Below are 23539 nucleotides of genomic sequence, written 5' to 3'. Positions count from 1 at the left end.
CACCATTTACCATAGGACACCTTCGGAGCTTTTGAAAAGTCCATGCCTCAGCTAATCAAAGATGTTTGGGGGCAAAAGGGTGAGGGGATGTACACAACATTAAAGAGCCATGACACCATTAGATCAGAAACAAGTATCTTTAATTAAATAGACAAAAAATAAATTCAAAGATTTCAGTCTGGTCGATTATGGAGGGTCAATTAAAACAGTTTTTTCTGTATATTGTACAATATAAGAGGACGTGTATTTGGATTAGAGTAAAATAAATGAGCAGCTGCCCATCAGATTCCCACTGTCATTTTGTAGAGGGCACAAACGGAAATTAGATTGGGTTTCTATAGGTCCATTTTCCCACTGCACCAGTTTTTTATACCCCCCATAGTATAAATTTGATGCCAGAGAATGAGAAAATAGAGAGGGACCCAAAATGAGAATCAGTCCTGTGCTTGCGATTTGCCAATATTGCTGCTGTTTTGATGAGACTTTGGGGGGAAAAAAAAAAAAAAAAAAAAAAAAAAAAAATCACTTAAAAAGTGTCATAGATGCAGTATTTGAACCCAGCCGTGCCGCAACCAGCGAACCCGGCCCTGCCGCAACCTGCGAACCCAGCCGTGCCGCAACCAGCGAACCCAGCCCTGCCGCAACCTGCGAACCCAGCCGTGCCGCAACCAGTGAACCTAGCTGTACCGCAACCAGCGAACCCAGCCCTGCCGCAACCTGCGAACCCGGCCCTGCCGCAACCAGCCAACCCAGCCCTGCCGCAACCAGCCAACCCAGCCCTGCCGCAACCAGCCAACCCAGCCCTGCCGCAACCAGCCAACCCAGCCCTGCCGCAACCAGCCAACCCAGCCCTGCCGCAACCAGCCAACCCAGCCCTGCCGCAACCAGCCAACCCAGCCCTGCCGCAACCAGCCAACCCAGCCCTGCCGCAACCAGCCAACCCAGCCCTGCCGCAACCAGCCCTTCCGCAACCAGCGAACCCAGCCCTGCCGCAACTAGTGAAACCAGCCCTGCCGCAACCAGCGGACCCAGCCGTGCCGCAACAACTAATATTCATTTTAGAGACATTTTTTGTACAGTGCTGTAATAGAGCAGGAATTATTTTATTTTTTTGTTATTCCAGGGAAAGGACCTTTAGTGTACAAAACACCCCAAAAACTTGTATTGAACTAATCAATGGTTGCATGTTGTGTGGGCCCTACTAGCCAGAAGCGGGCATGCCGGTAGGTAGGAAGAGATTCACAAGGCTCTTGTCGGCCATCCATGGGCTACCTACGTGGCTGCTGGACCAGAATCTTACAAATCTTTTCACTTGACTCTAAACTTGACAAATCATGACATTTTTCATAACAATTTTTAAGTCCGGTGTCTTAGATCTTCATTGGCACATAATAAGGCCGGTGTCCCTTCCAATGACAAAGCCTTCGTTTTACTTTTCACATGTCCCCATATTATTGGAGAAGTGCATGATGGACAGGTGGAGCAGCCTCTGAAGAACAAAACAGGACAAGCAGATAATTAACTCAAGAACAGATTTTTAGCAAATTTTAAATTTCAAGCATTATCCGCTTCCTGTAATAAATAAAGCGCCAACATATTCCAGAGCGCAGCGAATAAAAGATGCATTCACTCATATTGGGCCTGACCTTACACCAGGCATCAATCAGCAGGCAGAGATCTGATTTGTATGGCAAATCTATGGCCCACATCACTGGATGTCAATATCAATATAGTAGGTTACAACTGGGCTAACAACCATGCTATATTGATCGTCCTCATTTGGGGATGCCCCGGACGATCCCCTAGCTACCATTGAGGAAGGGGAGAAACGCGTTGGGCCATTTTCTACTAGTAAGCTAAGTATCTGTCATTGCACATATGCTTTTAGATATTTTTGCTTAGCCTGTAATTAACGTATACACTGTGGATGTACCGTATTTTTCGTTTTATAAGACGCACCCCAAATTCAGAGGGTAAAATAAAAGGTAAAAAAAAAGAAGGGAATTTTGTTACTTACCGTAAATTCCTTTTCTTCTAGCTCCTATTGGGAGACCCAGACGATTGGGTGTATAGCACTGCCTCCGGAGGCCACACAAAGCATTACACTAAAAAGTGTAAGGCCCCTCCCCTTCTGGCTATACACCCCCCAGTGGGATCACTGGCTCACCAGTTTTAGTGCAAAAGCAAGAAGGAGGAAAGCCAATAACTGGTTTAAACAAATTCACTCCGAAGTAACGTCGGAGAACTGAAAACCGTTCAACATGAACAACATGTGTACCCGAAAAACAACCAAAAATCCCGAAGGACAACAGGGCGGGTGCTGGGTCTCCCAATAGGAGCTAGAAGAAAAGGAATTTACGGTAAGTAACAAAATTCCCTTCTTCTTCGGCGCTCCATTGGGAGACCCAGACGATTGGGACGTCCAAAAGCTGTCCCTGGGTGGGTAAAGAAATACCTCATGTTAGAGCTGCAAAGACAGCCCTCCCCTACGGGGAGGCAACTGCCGCCTGCAGGACTCTTCTACCTAGGCTGGCGTCCGCCGAAGCATAGGTATGCACCTGATAATGTTTGGTGAAAGTGTGCAGACTCGACCAGGTAGCTGCCTGGCACACCTGTTGAGCCGTAGCCTGGTGTCGTAATGCCCAGGACGCACCCACGGCTCTGGTAGAATGGGCCTTCAGCCCTGATGGAACCGGAAGCCCAGCAGAACGGTAGGCTTCAAGAATTGGTTCTTTGATCCATCGAGCCAGGGTGGCTTTTGAAGCCTGCGACCCTTTGCGCTTACCAGCGACAAGGACAAAGAGTGCATCCGAGCGGCGCAGGGGCGCCGTGCGGGAAATGTAGATTCTGAGTGCTCTCACCAGATCCAACAAATGTAGATCCTTTTCATACCGATGAACTGCATGCGGATAAAAGGAAGGCAAGGAGATATCCTGATTAAGGTGAAAAGAGGATACCACCTTAGGGAGAAACTCCTGAATGGGGCGCAGCACTACCTTGTCCTGGTGGAACACCAGGAAAGGAGCTTTGCATGACAGCGCTGCTAGTTCAGACACTCTCCGAAAAGACGTGACCGCTACCAGAAATGCCACTTTCTGTGAGAGTCGAGAGAGTGACACATCCCTCAGGGGCTCGAAAGGCGGCTTCTGGAGAGCAACAAGGACCTTGTTTAGATCCCACGGATCTAACGGCCTCCTGTACGGAGGTACGATATGACACACCCCCTGCAGGAACGTGCGCACCTTAGAAAGTCGCGCTAGACGCTTCTGAAAAAACACGGATAGTGCCGAGACTTGCCCTTTAAGGGAGCCGAGCGACAAGCCCTTTTCCAACCCAGATTGCAGGAAGGAAAGAAAGACAGGTAACGCGAATGGCCAGGGGGATACTCCTTGTGCAGAGCACCAGGATAAGAAAATCTTCCACGTTCTGTGGTAGATCTTAGCAGAAGTGGACTTCCTCGCCTGTCTCATGGTGGCCACGACCCCTTGGGGTAATCCTGAAGACGCTAGGATCCAGGACTCAATGGCCACACAGTCAGGTTCAGGGCCGCAGAATTCCGATGGAAAAACGGCCCTTGGGACAGTAAGTCTGGACGGTCGGGTAGTGCCCACGGTTGGCCGACAGTGAGATGCCACAGATCCGGGTACCACGACCTCCTCGGCCAGTCTGGGGCGACGAGTATGACGCGGCCGCAATCGGATCTGATCTTGCGTAACACTCTGGGCAGGAGTGCCAGAGGTGGAAACACATAAGGGAGCCGGAACTGCGACCAATCTTGCACTAAGGCGTCTGCCGCCAGAGCTCTTTGATCGCGAGACCGCGCTATGAAGGCCGGGACCTTGTTGTTGTGTCGAGACGCCATTAGGTCGACGTCCGGCACTCCCCAGCGGCGGCAGATTTCCTGAAACACGTCCGGGTGAAGGGACCATTCCCCTGCGTCCATGCCCTGGCGACTGAGGAAGTCTGCTTCCCAGTTTTCTACGCCCGGGATGTGAACTGCTGATATGGTGGATGCTCTTTCCTCCACCCACATCAGAATCCGCCTGACTTCCTGGAAGGCTTGCGGACTGCGTGTCCCTCCTTGGTGGTTGATGTATGCCACCGCTGTGGAGTTGTCCGACTGAATTCGGATCTGCTTTCCTTCCAGCCACTGCTGGAAGGCTAATAGGGCAAGATACACTGCCCTGATTTCCAGAACATTGATCTGAAGGGTGGACTCCTGCTGAGTCCACGTCCCTTGAGCCCTGTGGTGGAGAAAAACTGCTCCCCACCCTGACAGACTCGCGTCTGTCGTGACCACTGCCCAGGATGGGGGCAGGAATGATCTTCCCTGTGATAATGAGGTGGGAAGAAGCCACCATTGCAGAGAGTCCTTGGCCGTCTGAGAAAGGGAGACTTTCCTGTCTAGGGAAGTTGTCTTCCCGTCCCATTGGCGGAGAATGTCCCATTGAAGTGGGCGCAGATGAAACTGCGCGAACGGGACTGCCTCCATTGCTGCCACCATCTTCCCTAGGAAGTGCATGAGGCGCCTTAAGGGGTACGACTGACTCTGAAGGAGAGACTGCACCCCTGTCTGTAGTGACCGCTGCTTGTCCAGCGGAAGCTTCACTATCGCTGAGAGAGTATGAAACTCCATGCCAAGATACGTTAGTGATTGAGTCGGTGCCAGGTTGGACTTTGAAAAGTTGATGATCCACCCGAAAGTCTGGAGAGTCTCCAGCGCAACATTCAGGCTGTGTTGGCATGCCTCTTGAGAGGGTGCTTTGACAAGTAGATCGTCTAAGTAAGGGATCACCGAATGTCCCTGAGAATGCAAGACTGCTACCACTGCCGCCATGACCTTGGTGAAAACCCGTGGGGCTGTCGCCAGACCAAATGGCAGAGCTACGAACTGGAGATGGTCGTCTCCTATCACGAAACGTAGAAAACGTTGGTGCTCTGTAGCAATCGGCACGTGGAGATAAGCATCTTTGATGTCTATTGATGCAAGGAAATCTCCTTGAGACATTGAGGCAATGACGGAGCGGAGGGATTCCATCCGGAACCGCCTGGCGTTCACATGCTTGTTGAGCAGTTTTAGGTCCAGAACAGGACGGAACGAGCCGTCCTTTTTTGGAACCACAAAGAGATTGGAGTAAAAACCTTGCCCTTGTTCCTGCAGAGGAACAGGGATCACCACTCCTTCTGCTTTTAGTGAGCACACCGCTTGCAGAAGGGCATCTGCTCGGTCGGGATGTGGGGAGGTTCTGAAGAACCGAGGCGGAGGACGAGAACTGAATTCTATCCTGTACCCGTGAGACAAAATGTCTGTTACCCACCGGTCTTTGACCTGTGGCAGCCAAATGTCGCAAAAGCGGGAGAGCCTGCCACCGACCGAGGATGCGAAGGGATGAGGCCGAAAGTCATGAGGCAGCCGCCTTGGAAGCGGTTCCTCCGGTTGCTTTCTTGGGGCGTGAATGAGCCCGCCAGGAATCTGAGCTCCTTTGCTCCTTCTGAGTCCCTTTGGACGAGGAGAATTGGGTCTTGCTGGAGCCTCGAAAGGACCGAAACCTCGCCTGCCACTTCCTCTGTTGAGGTTTGCTTGATCTGGGCTGGGGTAAGGAGGAGTCCTTACCCTTGGATTGCTTAATGATTTCAGCCAATTGTTCACCAAACAGTCTATCTACAGATAGAGGCAAGCTGGTTAAACATTTTTTGGAAGCAGAATCCGCTTTCCATTCCTTTAACCACAAGGCTCTGCGCAAGACAACAGAGTTGGCAGACGCCATTGAGGTACGGCTTGTAGAGTCCAGGACAGCATTGATAGCGTAAGTCGCAAACGCAGACATTTGCGAGGTTAGGGACGCTACTCGCGGCACTGCTGGAGATATGATAGAGTCCACCTGTGCCAGGCCAGCTGAAATAGCTTGGAGTGCCCACACGGCCGCGAATGCTGGAGCAAACGACGCGCCGATAGCTTCATAGACAGACTTTAACCAAAGGTCCATCTGTCTGTCATTGGCATCTTTAAGTGAAGCCCCATCTTCCACTGCAACTATGGATCTAGCCGCAAGCCTGGAGATTGGGGGGTCCACCTTTGGACACTGGGTCCAGCGTTTGACCACGTCAGGGGGAAAGGGATAACGTGTATCCTTAAGACGTTTGGAGAAACGCTTGTCTGGATAAGCATGATGTTTCTGGACTGATTCTCTGAAGTCAGAGTGGTCCAGAAAAGTACTCAATTTACGCTTGGGATACCGGAAATGGAACTTCTCCTGCTGTGCAGCTGCCTCCTCTGCTGAAGGGGCTGGGGGAGAAATATCCAACAGTCTATTGATGGCCGCTATAAGGTCATTTACCATAGCGTCACCATCAGGGGGATCTAGATTGAGAGCGGTGTCAGGATTAGATTCCTGATCACCCACCTCTGTCTCCTCATACCGAGCCTCGTCTCGCTGAGACCCTGACCAGTGTGATGACGTCGAGGGTCTTTCCCAGCGCGCCCGCTTAGGCTGCCTGGGACTGTCATCCGAGTCAGAGTCTTCAGCCTGTGATGCCTGGGACCCCCTTGAAGTACGGATTAGTTCCAACTGAGGGGGACCGGGGAGCATAGACACAGCAGTGTCCATGGTCTGAGTAACTGGCCTGGACTGCAAGGTCTCCAGGATTTTTGGCATAGTCACAGACATCTTATCAGCAAAAACTGCAAATTCTGTCCCCGTCACCGGGGCAGGGTTCACAGGCGTCTCTACCTGGGCCACTACTACCATAGACTCTGGCTGCCGAAGTGGCACAGGGATTGAACATTGCACACAATGGGGGTCATTGGAACCTGCCGGTAGATTAGCCCCACATGCGGCACAAGCAGTGCATACCGCCTGTGCCTTGGCACCCTTGCGTTTTGCGGATGACATGTTGTTGTCTCCTCAGAGCAATGTAGGGTATAAGCCAAGAAGCGACTGTACAGTGCAATATAAATATATATGGTACAGGGAAAAAATGCACCAAATAACACTGTGGCACTAGTGGGGCCAGCACTTATGTGCAGCTTACCGCCCGCAAAAACGCGGGTGTGTGGTCGCCAGAGTCCCTTGTCTGAGTCCCCCAGAGCCTGATGTCCGTTCTCCAGCCAGACTGCATGCAGGAATGGCTGCCGGCGTCCTGTGGAGAGGGGCGGGCCCTGGGCGTGTTGAGACCAAGAGCGGGAAACTTGCGTCCCCACTGTGCCCAGTGAGAGGGCTGGAGTATGTAAATAAGACTCCAGCCCTCGGCGCTGACTATAGAACAGCGTCTCTCCCCTTCCCTGATTGACAGGGTGGGGGCGGGAACGAAGCAGAGCTAGGCCGCAAAAGCCGGGGACTAGATTTATGAGCGCTGCCGCCGTAAAAGCGCGGGCAGCGCGAGTCCCCGGCGCACTACAAGTCCCAGCCGCGCCGCCGCTCCCGGAGCGGCCGGCGCGGTAGTTCCCAAGACATAAAATCACTCAGCTAAGCTGCAGCGACTCTAACCCGAGCGCGCAGCGCTAATGCCCCCGGAGCACTAGCACACCCAGCAAGCCTGGAGTGTGCGTGGCCTGTCTGTGCGGGGACACAGAGTACCTGAACGTTGCAGGGCCTTGTCCCTGACTGTACTCAGCTCCTCCAGCAGGGTCTCTGGGTCTGTGGATGGAGCCCGGCCTCAGGGTTTGGGGGCCGGTAAGATCCCACTTCCACAGAGCCCCTCAGGGGGATGGGGAAGGAAAGCAGCATGTGGGCTCCAGCCTCCGTACCCGCAATGGGTACCTCAACCTTACAAACCGCAAGTGGGGTGAGAAGGGAGCATGCTGGGGACCCTATATGGGCCCTCTTTTCTTCCATCCGATAGAGTCAGCAGCTACTGCTGACTAAACAGTGGAGCTATGCGTGGATGTCTGACCTCCTTCGCACAAAGCAGAAAACTGGTGAGCCAGTGATCCCACTGGGGGTGTATAGCCAGAAGGGGAGGGGCCTTACACTTTTTAGTGTAATGCTTTGTGTGGCCTCCGGAGGCAGTGCTATACACCCAATCGTCTGGGTCTCCCAATGGAGCGCCGAAGAAAATAAAAATATATGGGGTCTGTTTTATAATCCGGTGGTGTCTTACCGCTGTGCTGGTTCTGCAGGTTCTGCTCCGCGCTGCTCTGTTCTGTTCTGGCTCTGCCCTGTGCCGACTCTGCTGTGCCCCATGCTGGCTCTGCTACGTGCTGGTTCTGCCCCATGGTGGCACTGTTCTGTGAGGGGGGTGGCGAGGCATGGGTTATTCTGAAGATGTGCTTCAAACAAATGGCGCCCGGAGGCAGCGCGTGTGCAGATGGAGCTCTTGAGCCTCTAAAGCAAGAGCTCCATCTGCGCACGCGCAAACTCTGGGCTCCATTATTTGAAGTCCTTACCACTGACATAGTCAGAATGGCTTGTACTTCGCCAGCCGCTGCCAACCACAGCAGCTGCGCCGGCCGCCGCCGCCAACCACAGCAGCTGCGCCGGCCGCCGCCACCGACCACAGCAGCTGCGCCGGCCGCCGCCGCCGACCACAGCAGCTGCGCCGGCCGCCGCCACCGACCACAGCAGCTGCGCCGGCCGCCGTCACCGACCACAGCAGAGGAGCCGGCCGACCCCGACCACAGCAGAGGAGCCGGCCGACCCCGACCACAGCAGAGGAGCCGGCCGATCCCGACCACAGCAGAGGAGCCGGCCGACCCCGACCACAGCAGAAGAGCCGGCCGACCCCGACCACAGCAGAAGAGCCGGCCGACCCCGACCACAGCAGAAGAGCCGGCCGACCCCGACCACAGCAGAAGAGCCGGCCGACCCCGACCACAGCAGAAGAGCCGGCCGACCCCGACCACAGCAGAAGAGCCGGCCGACCCCGACCACAGCAGAAGAGCCGGCCGACCCCGACCACAGCAGAAGAGCCGGCCGACCCCGACCACAGCAGAAGAGCCGGCCGACCCCGACCACAGCAGAAGAGCCGGCCGCCACACAGAGCCCCTGCCTCCTGTGACCCCTCTCAATCACCACCTGGTAAGTTACATTCGGATTTTAAGACGCACCCCTCATTTTCCTCCCAAAGTTTTGGGAGGAAAAGTGCATCTTATAAATCAAAAAAATATGGTAATTACGCATTGTCAAATGTCTGACAATTGGTAACAGGCTTTGGGGGAAATATATTGAACACACCAGAATGTTGAAAAGTGATTGTCCGAGGAATTCACTGATGATATGATGGGCATATTTTCTGTATGTGAATCTTAGGTATTGTCTGTGACGTTTGCACATCAATACAGCCCAGTATCATTGCGTCTATGCCAAACAGACGGGCCGATTCCAGTTTTGAGATAATATATCTGGGTGATGATAGGCACACTGTCAGGATCTAACTTGTGACAAATTTCACCTTATGTGTGTATTGCCATACAGAACAAGAATCGTTCCTGGAGCTCATCTGTGCTGATGGAATATGATGGTTACTAGATCTTATCCCAAAAAAGATGAGCTGGGTGGATTCCTTTCTTATATTGGAGCCTATTCCATATAATTGCATCTCACTGTGTATAATCTTGCCCCGGCACTTAGGACAGCAGCACGTATCAGTCTGCCAGTGTAGGGATAGTAGGGCCAGCCTACAGTGAGCGAGGCACCAGTTCGTACTATTTAGGGTGCCAACCTCTGCGGCCAGGAAGGGAAATACTAGGGGGACTTGCCCTGGGCCCCTCTTCCTCTGTGTATTTATATATACAGGATGGTCCAAAAGTAGGTGGACAGTATGTGTAATAGGGTTACCAAACATGGTGTAAAGTGAAACTGACTCAGTTGCCCTTAGCAACCAATCAGATTCCACCTTTCATTTTTTTAAGAGTCTGTGAAGAATGAAAAGTGGAATCTGATTGGTTGATAAGGGCAACTGAGTCAGTTTCACTTTACACCATGTTTGATAACCCTATTACACGTACTGTCCCCCTACTTTTGGAGCATCCTGTACATTAGTGTGTTGTATTCACATGGATGTGTGATATATCAGTATTTTATTTGAAAGGAATAAAAAACTTTTAAAAGGGTATTTTTGGTTTTGGTTTGATAGACACCCTGAGTATATGTTTACGGTTTACACTAAACCTCACCTCGATTACTCTGCCCCACTGTAGACTGTGCCGGAGAGCCGAAAACGGGACCACTGGGGACATCTGGAAGGGAAGAAAGCAGCCCACTCATGTCCAGAGCTGGAAGGAACAGAGACGTATAGGAGACAGTGCAGAGGAGTAAATTACAGAAACATCCCATGCAGCCGTGATAAAGAAACCCAAATGCTGTAGCCACCACATTGTTTTCAGATATGCAGTCATGGCCGAAAGTGTTGGCGCCCTTGAAATTGATCCAGAAAATGAAGTATTTCTCCCAGAACATTATTGCAATTACCCAATAATGTTCCAAAACACATAATAATGGGTGTATTCAAACAACACACACAAAAAAAAAAATAATAGAAAAAAAAAAAGACAAAGAGGACACTATCACACAAAACCCCAAACGTAGGCAGGACAAAATTGTTGGCACCCTTAACTTAATATTTGGTTACACTCCCTTTGGAATCAATAACTAATCAATCGCTTCCTATAACCATCCACAAGCTTCTTACTCTTCTTCTGAAATTTTGGACTCTTCTTTATAAACTGCTCCAGGTCTCATATTTGAGGGCGTCTTCACCCAACAGCAATTTTAAGATCTCTCCACAGGTGTCAATGGGATTTAGATCCAGACTCCTTTTTGGCCACTTCAGAACTCTCCAGCGCTTTGTTTCCATCCACTTCTGGGGGCTTCATGAAGTATGTTTGGAGGTCATTGTCCTGCTGGAAGACCCATGACCTAGGACAAAAAAAAACAGCTTCCTGACATTGGGCAGTACACTGTGACCCAAAATCCTTTGGTAATCTTCAGATTTCATGATTCCTTGCACCCAGAGCCAGAGGTAGCAAAGGAATCCCAAACCATCTCTGAGCCTCCACCATATTTGACTGTAGGTCTAGTGTTCTTTTTTTTGAAGGCCTCATTCCGTTTTTGGTAAACAATAGAATGATGTGCTTTACCAAAAAGCTCTATCTTGGTCTCATTTGTCCACAAGATTCCCAGAAGGATTTTGGTTTACTGCAGTGGGGTCTTCCTGGATCTCCTCCATAGCATTTAATTTCATTGAGATGTGAACGGATAGTTTGCACTGACACTGATCCACCCTGAGCCTGCAAGACAGCTTGAATTTCTTTGGAACTTGATTGGAGCTGCTTATCCACCATCGGGTTTACATCCTGTATTGTAATCTTTCATTAATTTTGCTCTGCCATCTACAGCCAGGGAGATTAGCTACAGTACCATGGGTTGTAAACTTCTTGATTATGCTGCACACGGTGGATAAAGGAACATGGAGATCTCTGGAGATGGACTTGTAACCTTGAGATTGTTGATATTTTCTCAAGTCCTCAAACAGTTCTCTTCTCCTTTTCTGTTATCCATGTATGTGGCACACAGTCACACAATGCAAGGACTGAGTCATCTTCTCCCCTTTTTATCTGGTTTCAGGTGTGATTTTCATATTGCCCATAACTGTTTGTTAGTTTGAACGAACATCACATGCCTGAAACAAAGTTGTTTCTTCACAATTTTGGAAAGATGCCAACAATTTTGTTCAGCTCATTTGTCCATGAAATTCTGTCCAATTTGCCTTTTTTCTCTTTTTTTGTGTAGAAATAAACATATATAACAAAACATGTGTAATTACAATATTTTTCTCACAAGATGGAGCGAAGCAACATGAAATATTTGCAAAAGCAAACTAAAGAAGCAATGAAATGGTGTGGAAACTGAGCGATAGTGTACCACTTGTGGGGAAAATGTCTGTAAAGAACATTCTTCAGAAAAGATAACGAAAATTGTTTGGAAGACCAATAAAATTGAAAAGAAAAAGTCAGAAAAGAAATATAGCTGCAGCTAGTTTACTCTAGATTTATATACCTTTGTGTGTTTTTCATATTTTTGTTTGAAAATTGGGAAAAAAAATTTTTGGCGTTTTCTGCAAAAAATTATAATTAAAATAATGTTCATTATTCATATCTTATTTTGCAATTTTGAAATAAACTTGTAAAAGTTATTTGTGATTTGCACGTTAAGTAAAATTGTAGATTTGTGACATCATGTATGCTAGGGTTAAAAGGGAGACCGAGCAACCGTGGGTGTACGCTGCTGCCACCTGGGGGCTGACACCAAGAATTACAATGTAAGAAAATACGTGGACTCCTCCCACAGCAACCAAGATACTCAGTTTTAGCTTTAGCCCATTTTACACATCCGGCATTTCGCCGGATTGCCAGATCCGTCACACTCCATTACAGTGTTAATATTATACAATGTCATCGCGGCAACCTCCGGTCACATGCTCCGGTCACATGACAGCATGTGACTGGAGGTTGCCGTGATGCCATTGTACTGTATTACACTGTACTGGAGTGCGCAGGATCCGGCAATCTGGCGAAATGCCGGATGTGCGAATCGGCCCTTAGGGGTACTTTGCACACTACGACATCGCAGCTGTCAGTGGGGTCAAATCAAAAGTGACGCACATCCGGCATCGTTGTCGACATCGGAGTGTGTAAATCGTTTTTTATACGATTAACGAGCGCAAAAGCGTCGAAATCGTATCAGCGGCGTAGTGTCGGTCATTTCCATAATGTCACGGCAGCGACAGGTACGATGTTGTTCCTCGTTCCTGCGGCAGCACACATCGCTGTGTGAGAAGCCGCAGGAGCGAGGAACATCTCCTTACCTGCGTCCACCGGCTCACGCCGGCTATGCGGAAGGAAGGAGGTGGGCGGGATGTTTACATCCCGCTCATCTCCGCCCCTCTGCTTCTATTGGCCGCCTGCCGTGTGACGTCGCTGTGACGCCGCACGACCCACCCCCTTAGGAAGGAGGCGGGTCGCCGGCCAGAGCGACGTCGCAGGGCAGGTAAGTGCATGTGAAGCTGCCGTAGCGATAATGTTCGCTACAGCAGCTATCCCAAGATATCGCAGCTGCGACGGGGGCGGGGACTATCGCGCTTGGCATCGCTACCATCGGCTTGTGATGTCGCAGCGTGCAAAGTATCCCTAAGAGTCACTAGGAGGCAGACTGAGGCCGAAAGCTCCAGACCAGTTTCTGCCAAAATGATAGACTTTTCTTTTCTCCAATCTTCTTCTCTTGTCTCGGCAGATAGGGTAACAGAGGGGGATGGGCCGATCTGTTTTACCAAGTCAAATATCAGCGAGAATAGTTCTTTGAGGGGTCAGTCTGCATCCTCTCTTGTCTTGACCACAGGCAGTCGGTGTTAAGGTAATGGTGTGGACAATCTTTGACCTTTTTTTTCTTCCTCATCTTGCCCCCCCATCCCTCCAACTCCATCAACCTGCCCCCCTCCACCCACACAAACCCCACTCCCTTCCCCTAGAGCCGAAGATCATCTCCTTGGAAGGTAAAGAATCCTGGCATCCAATCTTCAGGACAGGCAAGTGGATCTTGTCCCCGCACCACGCTGCGTTTCACCAGCTCTCAGCCCATCCCAGCGACGTCATCCCCTGCATTCTTTTTTTCTCCTTCTAATCCTGCAGAGAAAACCTTACTCTTTTTTGGGCAGAGTGTTGCGTCAATACTTGAAGGTCACTGCCTTCTTCAGACGTTCAGATTCCTTGTTCGTCATACCAGAGGGACCTCGCTGAGGTCTTTCAGCCTCTAAGACAACTATTTCCTGGTGGAATTGTTCTGTAATCCTGGAAGATTATGAAGCAAAGAAGAAGACGCCACCAACGTGGGTCAAGGCTCAATCCACTCGGCTTGTGTAGGCTTCTTGACCTGTTCACCATCAAGCATCGACCTTGCAGCTTTGTAACGCTGCTACTTGGTCCTCTGTACACACCTACGCCTTGGTGGGTGCGATTCTGGGCAGGAAGATGTTACAAGTGGCAGTCATTCCAGTTATCTTCTGAGGGAATTGACTTAAAAAACACACACATACACACACACACATATACATACATACATACATAAATAAAAGGATGAGTGTATGTATGTATGTGCGTTTGTCTGCTAAAGGAATCCGCACGGTCACATTTCCAATCACGAAATTTTGCACAGACGCTTCATGTAACTCAGGGAACGTCATAGACTATGTTTTGACGGGAAAATTTAACCCTGCGCTTTACAGTTACTCTCCAAAAAACCTGCCTCCATTAAAAGGCAATGGAGCTGCGACCTACAGGTTATTAATAGGAGCTGTAATTGGTTGCTATAGGAACAAAATACATTGTTGGTATAAGAAGCTTATGTGTGAGGTAATAAGATGTCAATGGGGAGACGGATAGAGAGAGACAGACAGAGCCAGAGTAAGAGGCAGACAGGGAAAGAGACAGACAGAGGCAGACAAATAGGGAAAGAAGGGAATTTTGTTTACTTACCGTAAATTCCTTTTCTTCTAGCTCCAATTGGGAGACCCAGACAGTGGGTGTATAGCTACTGCCTCTGGAGGCCGCACAAAGAACTACACTTAAAAGTGTAAGGCCCCTCCCCTTCTGGCTATACACCCTCCCGTAGGAGTACGGATTCCTCAGTTTTAGTACCAAAGCAAGAAGGAGGAAAGCCAATAACAGTTTCAAAAACAAATTCAATCCGATAACAAGATCGGAGAACTTAAGAAACAACATGAACAACATGTGCACCCGAAAAACGAAACCCTAAGAACAAATAGGGCGGGTGCTGGGTCTCCCAATTGGAGCTAGAAGAAAAGGAATTTACGGTAAGTAAACAAAATTCCCTTCTTCTTTTTCGCTCCTAATTGGGAGACCCAGACAGTGGGACGTCCAAAAGCAGTCCCTGGGTGGGTAAAAAGATACCACATGAACGGGCTGTCAGACAGCCTCTTCCTACAGGTGGGCCACCGCCGCCTGAAGGACCTGTCTACCTAGGCTGGCATCTGCCGAAGCGTAGGTATGCACTTGATAGTGTTTGGTAAACGTGTGCAGACTCGACCAGGTAGCCGCCTGGCACACTTGCTGAGCCGTAGCCTGATGCCGCAATGCCCAGGACGCACCCACGGCTCTGGTAGAATGGGCCTTCAGTCCAGATGGAATCGGAAGCCCAGCAGAACGGTATGTGTGAAGAATTGGTTCCTTGATCCACCGCGCCAGGGTGGATTTGGAAGCTTGCGATCCCTTATGCTGACCAGCGACTAGGACAAAGAGCGCATCAGAACGGCGTAGAGACGCCGTGCGAGAAATGTAAATCCTGAGTGCTCTCACCAGGTCCAACAGATGTAAACCCTTTTCAAATTGGTGAACTGGATGCGGACACAAAGATGGCAAAGTGATATCCTGATTGAGATGAAAGGAAGAAACCACCTTGGGAGAAAACTCTGGAATTGGACGCAGTACTACCTTGTCTTGGTGAAACACCAGGAAGGGAGATTTGCAAGATAACGCCGCTAGCTCGGACACTCTTCGAAGAGACGTGACCGCCACAAGAAAAACTACCTTTTGTGAAAGCCGAGAAAGGGAAACCTCTTTCAAAGGCTCGAAAGGCGGCTTCTGGAGAGCAATGAGAACCTTGTTCAGATCCCAGGGTTCCAATGGCCGTCTGTAAGGAGGAACGATATGACAAACTCCTTGGAGAAACGTGCGTACTTTAGAAAGCCGTGCCAAGCGCTTCTGAAAGAATACGGATAGCGCGGAGACTTGACCCTTAAGAGAGCTAAGCGACAAACCTTTTTCCAACCCAGACTGCAGGAAGGAAAGAAAAATTGGCAATGCAAATGGCCAGGGAGAAAACCCTTGAGCCAAGCACCACGCTAAGAATATCTTCCACGTCCTGTGATAGATCTTAGCTGAGGATGGTTTTCTAGCCTGTCTCATTGTGGCAACAACTTCATGAGATAAACCTGAGGCCGCTAGGATCCAGGACTCAATGGCCACACAGTCAGGTTCAGGGCCGCAGAATTCAGATGGAAAAACGGCCCTTGAGACAGCAAATCTGGACGGTCTGGTAGTGTCCACGGTTGGCCTACCGTGAGATGCCACAGATCCGGGTACCACGACCTTCTTGGCCAATCTGGAGCGACGAGTATGGCTCGATGGCAGTCGGACCTGATTTTCCGGAGAACTCTGGGTAACAATGCTAGAGGTGGGAACACATAGGGGAGTCGGAATTGCGACCAATCCTGAACCAAGGCGTCTGCCGCCAGTGCTCGGTGATCGTGAGACCGTGCCATGAAAACTGGGACCTTGTTGTTGTGCCGTGACGCCATCAGATCGACGTCCGGCGTCCCCCAGCGGCAACAGATCTGCTGAAACACGTCCGGGTGAAGGGACCATTCTCCTGCGTCCATGCCCTGGCGACTGAGAAAGTCTGCTTCCCAGTTTTCCACGCCTGGGATGTGAACTGCGGATATGGTGGACGCTCTGCTTTCCACCCACGTCAAAATCCGCTGGACTTCTTGAAAAGCTTGGCGACTGCGTGTTCCCCCTTGGTGGTTGATGTACGCCACCGCCGTGGAATTGTCCGACTGAATCCGAATCTGCTTGCCTTCCAGCCATTGCTGGAAGGCTCGCAGGGCAAGATAGATTGCTCTGATTTCCAGAACATTGATCTGCAGGGTGGACTCTTCCTGAGTCCACATCCCCTGAGCCCTGTGGTGGAGAAACACCGCTCCCCACCCTGATAGGCTCGCATCCGTCGTGACCACTGCCCAGGACGGGGGAAGGAACGACTTTCCCTGTGACAATGAGGTGGGGAGAAGCCACCAACGCAGAGAGTCCTTGGCAGTCTGAGAGAGGGAGACAGTCCTGTCGAGGGACGTCGATTTCCCATCCCATTGGCGTAGAATGTCCCATTGTAGAGGGCGCAGATGAAACTGCGCGAACGGGACTGCCTCCATTGCTGCTACCATCTTTCCTAGGAAATGCATGAGGCGCCTCAGTGAGTGCGACTGGCTCTGAAGGAGAGATTGCACTCCAGTCCGTAGCGAGCACTGCTTGTCCAGTGGAAGCTTCACTATCGCTGAGAGAGTATGAAACTCCATGCCAAGATAAGTCAGAGATTGGGTCGGGGTTAGATGAGACTTTGGAAAGTTGATAATCCACCCGAAACTCTGGAGAGTGTCTAGTGCCACCTTCAGACTGTGCTGGCATGCCTCTTGAGAGGGTGCCTTTATAAGCAGGTCGTCTAGATACGGGATGACCGAGTGACCCTGCGAGTGCAGAACAGCTACTACTGCTGCCATGACTTTGGTGAAGACCCGGGGGGCTGTTGCCAGACCGAAAGGTAACGCTACGAACTGCAGGTGTTCGTCGTGTATGACGAAGCGTAGGAAACGCTGATGCTCTGGTGCAATCGGCACGTGGAGATACGCATCTTTGATATCTATTGATGCTAGAAAATCTCCTTGAGACATTGAGGCTATGACGGAGCGTAGGGATTCCATCCGGAACCTCCTGACTTTTACGTGTCTGTTGAGCAACTTTAGATCCAGGACGGGTCGATACGATCCGTCCTTTTTTGGGACCACAAACAGATTGGAGTAAAAACCGTGACCTTGTTCCTGAAGAGGGACGGAGGTCACCACTCCTTCCGCCTTTAGAGCGGCCACCGCCTGCAACAGAGCATCGGCTCGGTCTGGTGGTGGAGAAGTTCTGAAGAAACGAGTTGGCGGACGAGAACTGAACTCTATCCTGTACCCGTGAGACAGAATATCCCTCACCCAACGGTCTTTGACGCGTGACAGCCAAATGTCGCCAAAGTGGGAAAGCCTCCCACCGACCGCGGGTGTGGGAATCGGAGACTGCAAGTCAGGAGGACGCCGTCTTGGCAACGGTTCCTCCGGCTGTCCTTTTTGGGCGTGACTGAGACCTCCAAGAATCTGAGCGTCTCTGGTCTTTTTGAGTCTTTTTTGACGAGGCGAATTGGGACCTGCCCGGTCCTCGAAAGGACCGATAACCAGACTGACCCTTCCTCTGTTGGGGTTTGTTTTGTCTGTGTTGCGGTAAGGATGAGTCCTTACCCTTGGAGTGTTTGATGATTTCATCCAAACGCTCTCCAAACAATCGGTCACGAGAAAAAGGCAAATTGGTTAAGCACTTCTTGGAATGAGAATCTGCTTTCCAATGTCTCAACCACAGGGCCCTACGCAAAACAACGGAGTTGGCTGACGCCACTGCCGTGCGGCTTGTAGCGTCAAGAACAGCATTAATCGCGTACGACGCGAATGCCGCCATTTGCGAGGTCAATGGTGCTACCTGCGGGGCAAATGCACGTGTGACTGAGTCGACTTGCGCAAGCCCGGCTGAGATAGCTTGGAGTGCCCATACGGCCGCAAAAGATGGCGCTAATGACGCTCCAATCGCTTCATAGATGGATTTCAGCCAGAGCTCCATCTGCCTGTCAGTGGCATCTTTAAGTGCCGCTCCATCTTCAACTGCAACCAAGGATCTAGCTGCAAGCCTGGAAATTGGAGGATCCACTTTTGGACACTGGGTCCAACCCTTGACCACCTCAGGGGGAAAAGGATAGCGTGTATCTTTAAGCCGTTTAGAAAAACGCCTTTCAGGATAAGCGTGGGGTTTCTGGATTGCGTCTCTAAAGTCAGCGTGGTCCAGAAAAGTGCTTAATGTACGCTTAGGGTATCTGAAATGGATTCTCTCGTGCTGCGAAGCTGACTCCTCTACAAGAGGAGCTGGTGGGGAAATATTTAACATCTTATTGATGTTAAATATAAGATCATTAACTATGGCGTCACCATCTGGTGTATCTAGATTGAGAGCGGTCCCAGGATCAGAATCCTGATCAGTTACGTCCGCCTCATCACCCATAGATTCATCTCGCTGGGATCCTGACCATTGAGATGAATGTGAAGGCCCGTCATAGCGAGCCCGCTTAGGCTGCCCGGGGCCATCGTCCGAGTCAGAGTCTTCACCCTGAGGTGTATGTGCCCGTCCCGGAGCTTGGAGGTAACTCAGCTGAGGGGGACCAGGGGGCAATGATTGCACAGTGTCCGTGGCCTGAAGTACAGGCCTAGCTCGCAATGTGTCAAGAATTTGTGACATAGTGAGAGACATTCTGTCAGCAAAAGCTGCAAACTCAGTTCCTGTCACCTGGACAGCATTCACAGGTGGTACACCCTGGGTCACGTCCAGCAGAGGTCCCGACTGTGCAAGCGCCGCAGGGGCCGAGCACTGCACACAATGGGGGTCCGTGGAGCCTGCCGGTAGAAAAGTCCCACATGCGGTGCAGGAAGCATATAATGTCTGTGCCTTGGCACCCTTGCGTTTTATGGACGACATGCTGCTGGCTCTCTGCAATGTGAGAGAGTCTATAGCCAAAGGGCGACCAGCGCTATGCAATACAAAGTATTTGTAGAAACAAAATACTAAGAATGCTACTGGCACAAGAGGGGGTGAGCCCTGAGGGCTGCTTACCGCCCGCTGAATAGCGGGTAAGAGGCGCAGAATTCCTTGTCTGGGTCTCCCCGGCTCCCCTCTGCAGCTCAGCGTGTCAGCAGGAATGGCTGCCGGCGTCTGTGGAGAGGGGCGGTCCGTGGGAGTTCCTAAACAAAAGTGCGGGAAACAGTGTCCCCTCTGTGCCGATTGTGAGGGCTGGAGTATGTAAAAACGACTCCAGCCCTCGGCGCTGATGCACTGACCAGCGTCCCGCCCCTCTCCTGACTGGCAGGTCTGGGGGCGGGAACGAACGGAAGCAGGCCGCAAAAGCCGGGGACTCGAGTTATCAGCGCGGCCGCCGTAAAAGCGCGGCCCGCGCTGAAGTCCCCGGCGCACCACAAGTGCCAGCCGCGCCGCAGTCCCAGCGGCCGGCGCGACCGATTCCCAGAAGTGTGCCTGCTTCAGCGAAGCTGAATGAGGCCATGGCACAAGCGCCGCAGCGCTGATGTCCCCGGCGCACTACAACACCCAGCATGCTGCGGTGTGAGCGCCAAATGCACGGGGACACAGAGTACCTTGAGGAAGCAGGGCCATGTCCCTGATGTACTCCGCTCCATCCAGCATCTTCTCCAGGGGCTGTAGATGGAGCACGGTCTCAGTGCCTGGAGACCAGTAAATCCCACTTCACCCAGAGCCCTGTAAAAAGGGATGGGGAAGGAATCAGCATGTGGGCTCCTGCCGCCGTACCCGCAATGGGTACCTCAACCTTACAAACACCTCCGACATACAGTGGGGTGAGAAGGGAGCATGCTGGGAGCCCTGTATGGGCCCTCTTTTCTTCCATCCGACATAGTCAGCAGCTGCTGCTGACTAAAAACAATGGAGCTATGCGTGCGTGTCTGACCTCCTGCGCACAAAGCTAAAACTGAGGAATCCGTACTCCTACGGGAGGGTGTATAGCCAGAAGGGGAGGGGCCTTACACTTTTAAGTGTAGTTCTTTGTGCGGCCTCCAGAGGCAGTAGCTATACACCCACTGTCTGGGTCTCCCAATTAGGAGCGAAAAAGAAAAGACAGAGAGGCAGACAGTCAAAGAGAAAGAGGCAGACAGAGACTGCAAGAAAGGAATTGTACAGTGAGCACAAACCTCCTCTAATCAGCCCAAAATACAAACATATAAAAGGAAAAGGTCACCGACTTATTTTTCCCTAGATAAAATATATCCACCACCTTACGTTGCCCAGCCACCTGTTCACAAGCGCCCAGCTCCCCCACCAGCCCTTCTTCCATGATTGACACAGCTGATGTCTGCAAAGTCCCAGTCTGATCATCTCTTCTGCCGACACAGCAGAGAACAGGAGCTGGGCAGGTACGACAGAGTCGGTGCATGACACAGAATATGTCAACCATGTCAATCAAGGCAGGCGGGCCAGTGGCAATCGGGGGGGACAAAGGTGGCACCAACCACAGAACAGCCATCAGACCTGACTGATTAGCATATGGCGTGGGAGGATTATAAAAGATATTTTCGTAGATATTTGGGGGAGCTGGACACTTATGAACAGGTTGCTGGTTTGCTGTTCAAGAGGTCTTAAAAGGTGGTGTACTTATTTTACATAGAGAAAACCTGTTTTCTTTTGGGTAACAAAAATATTTTAAAAAATTGCACCTCAAGGGCTCCAGAACCATTAACATATATGCATCTACTATGTTGGTAAATAACATATGCATTTCAAGATGTTCTGTTTTTTTGGATCATCCTACCTCTCCCCCCCCCCCCCAAAAAAAAGAAAAAAATATGCTCGTTCGTTGGGTGAAATTATCTTTAGCACAATGCAAAAAGCTATCGTTCTCGGCAGCGCATCGTCATGTGTAAGCAGGACTCGTGCTGCCGAAAACTATGGCAGTCTGTGTGCACAGATCTAGCATAGAGCACTCTGTGGGCATCGTTTGCTTTGGTCTGCTTGAGTTAACAGGCTACTAAAGGAAATAGGTGATTTTGTAGTACAATACTAATATTATCATTAAATAGGGCTTAACACTAGAAGTCCCAGGAATTTCAAGCTCCATAGGGTTTCAATGGTAGAAATAGTAAATGACCCCTCTCTGGGACTTCTAGTGTGAGACCTTTCAGGATCAGTAACTTTTATTGCTCTACCTTATCCTGTTATCTTGCTGTAAGCTCCATAGAATTTAGTGTCTGTGCATGCTAGTCAAGTGTACGTAAATCCCTCCTCCAACCTCTCTGTGTATTCACCATCACTGCTGAGGTGGGAGGGAGTATGGGTGGGGGCAGCAGTGCAAATTCACTTCAGATTTACTATTACTGATCCCAGCACTGAGCAGTAGGAAGGGGGAGCAGGACATATTCAGATTGTATTTACATATGCTTGACTAGCTACTACATCACACTGAATTGTACCTAACTTACAACAAGATACCAGGATAACACAGAGCAATAAAACTCCCTTATCTTGAAAAGTCTCCTTAAGTCCTATTTAAAGATAACATTAGTATTCTACTAGAAAATCACCCAACAGATTCCCTTTAAATGAATGCTGTTTACTAATCATTGGTTATATCCTCCCATTGGTCAGCCATATAAATAGATATATAGTCTTTAAAAGCAATAAAAGTCGCTCACCTCTATTATCAACACGAAGTCCTAGAGGTGGGTGGTGGGGCGAGGTGATTAATGGGCCGGTGGGAACCTCGGGAAGGTCCACTTCTTCCTTCTGAAGAATCTCATTCAGTTCTCTCTCCAGCTCATCTGTGTCCATATCTGAAGCAATAATAAGACGTACAATTACATCCCACAATCACTGCTGTAATGATTGGCGACATCCATAGAGCAAGTACAAATATACACAGGGTGTTATGGTCCTGCATGCATTAGCATTTAGTTAAGTTTGAGGACCCACTGATTTCACAAGTCCATACCTCCATACCTGCAATGTGTTACTTCTCACAGACTAGCCGTGAGGTGGGAAAGTCAAAGGGTCCGAGGTCAACAGTCAGGAGAGAACGTCAAAGACAAAGGGATAAGGCAATCGAATAGTCAGAGGTAACTAAGGTCTGAGTGCTTCAAGGCAAAGGCGGTAATCCAAGTGAGTAGTCAAAAAGGTAAAATCAAAGATCAGACAACAAAGATTGGAATATCAGCACACCGAGCAAACACACCACTGAGCAAAGCTATGAATAGCAATGGTCTGACCATGGTCAGCCAGCTAATTACCCTGAATGGGTGACACCTGGAAGAAAACCCAGCAGGCCTGGCCAGACTGACAGCCCAGAGGCACTATTACAATACCGACAGCACGGCCCTGCCTCAGATTAGACAACTACCGTATTTTTCAGACTATAAGACGCACCCTGGTTTTAGAGGAGGAAAATAGGAAAATAAAATTTTAAAGCAAAAAATGTGGTCATGACACACTGTAATGGGGCGAGGATCTGATGCTGACACTGTTATGGGGGTAATGTCCCCAAATTCACTACTAAGGTGCCGCATCCTGGTAATGATGCTCCTGCCTTCTATATACAGTATATGTCCCTCATCCTGCTACATACCGTCATCCTGCCATATGGCCGCATCCTGCTATATAACCCATCATGGCATATGGCCCCATCCTGCTATATACCCCCATCCTGCTCATAATATAGCCCCATCCTGCTCATATGCCCCCATCCTGCTCATATGCCCCCATCCTGCTCAGGAGGACCCCATCCTGCTCAGGAGGACCCCATCCTGCTCAGGAGGACCCCATCCTGCTCAGGAGGACCCCATCCTGCTCAGGAGGACCCCATCCTGCTCAGGAGGACCCCATCCTGCTCAGGAGGACCCCATCCTGCTCAGGAGGACCCCATCCTGCTCAGAGGACCCCATCCTGCTCAGAGGACCCCATCCTGCTCATAATATATCCCCATCCTGGTGTATGGCCGCATCCTGTGGCACATAAAAAAGAAGGGAATTTTGTTTACTTACCGTAAATTCCTTTTCTTTGTCGCTCCATTGGGAGACCCAGACAATTGGGTGTATAGCTATTGCCTCTGGAGGCCACACAAAGTATTACACTTAAAAGTGTAAGGCCCCTCCCCTTCTGGCT

At 50.3% G+C, this 23539-nt stretch overlaps 1 protein-coding gene across 3 annotated transcripts in view; it reads right to left on the bottom strand.

Moving 5' to 3' along the window:
- Positions 1-493: 493 nt before the first annotated feature.
- Positions 494-23539, bottom strand: part of CHMP7 (charged multivesicular body protein 7) — a 139214-nt gene continuing 116168 nt past the window's right edge. For 2 of the 3 annotated variants that reach the window (XM_075346418.1, XM_075346417.1), the window contains exons 10-12: positions 22078-22215; positions 10115-10213; positions 494-1489 (exon numbers count right to left, since the gene is read on the bottom strand). In XM_075346418.1, coding sequence (XP_075202533.1) covers positions 1452-1489; positions 10115-10213; positions 22078-22215 — 275 coding nt within the window. In that variant the 3' untranslated portion in view covers positions 494-1451. The remainder of the gene's footprint in view (positions 1490-10114; positions 10214-22077; positions 22216-23539) is intronic. The other variant, XM_075346419.1, reaches the window with a different exon arrangement.

Source organism: Anomaloglossus baeobatrachus, chromosome 4 (assembly GCF_048569485.1).
Source record: "Anomaloglossus baeobatrachus isolate aAnoBae1 chromosome 4, aAnoBae1.hap1, whole genome shotgun sequence".
Taxonomy (NCBI): Eukaryota; Metazoa; Chordata; class Amphibia; order Anura; family Aromobatidae; genus Anomaloglossus; species Anomaloglossus baeobatrachus.
The sequence above is the reverse complement of the archived record's forward strand: the minus strand, read 5'-3'. Positions and strand labels throughout refer to the sequence as shown.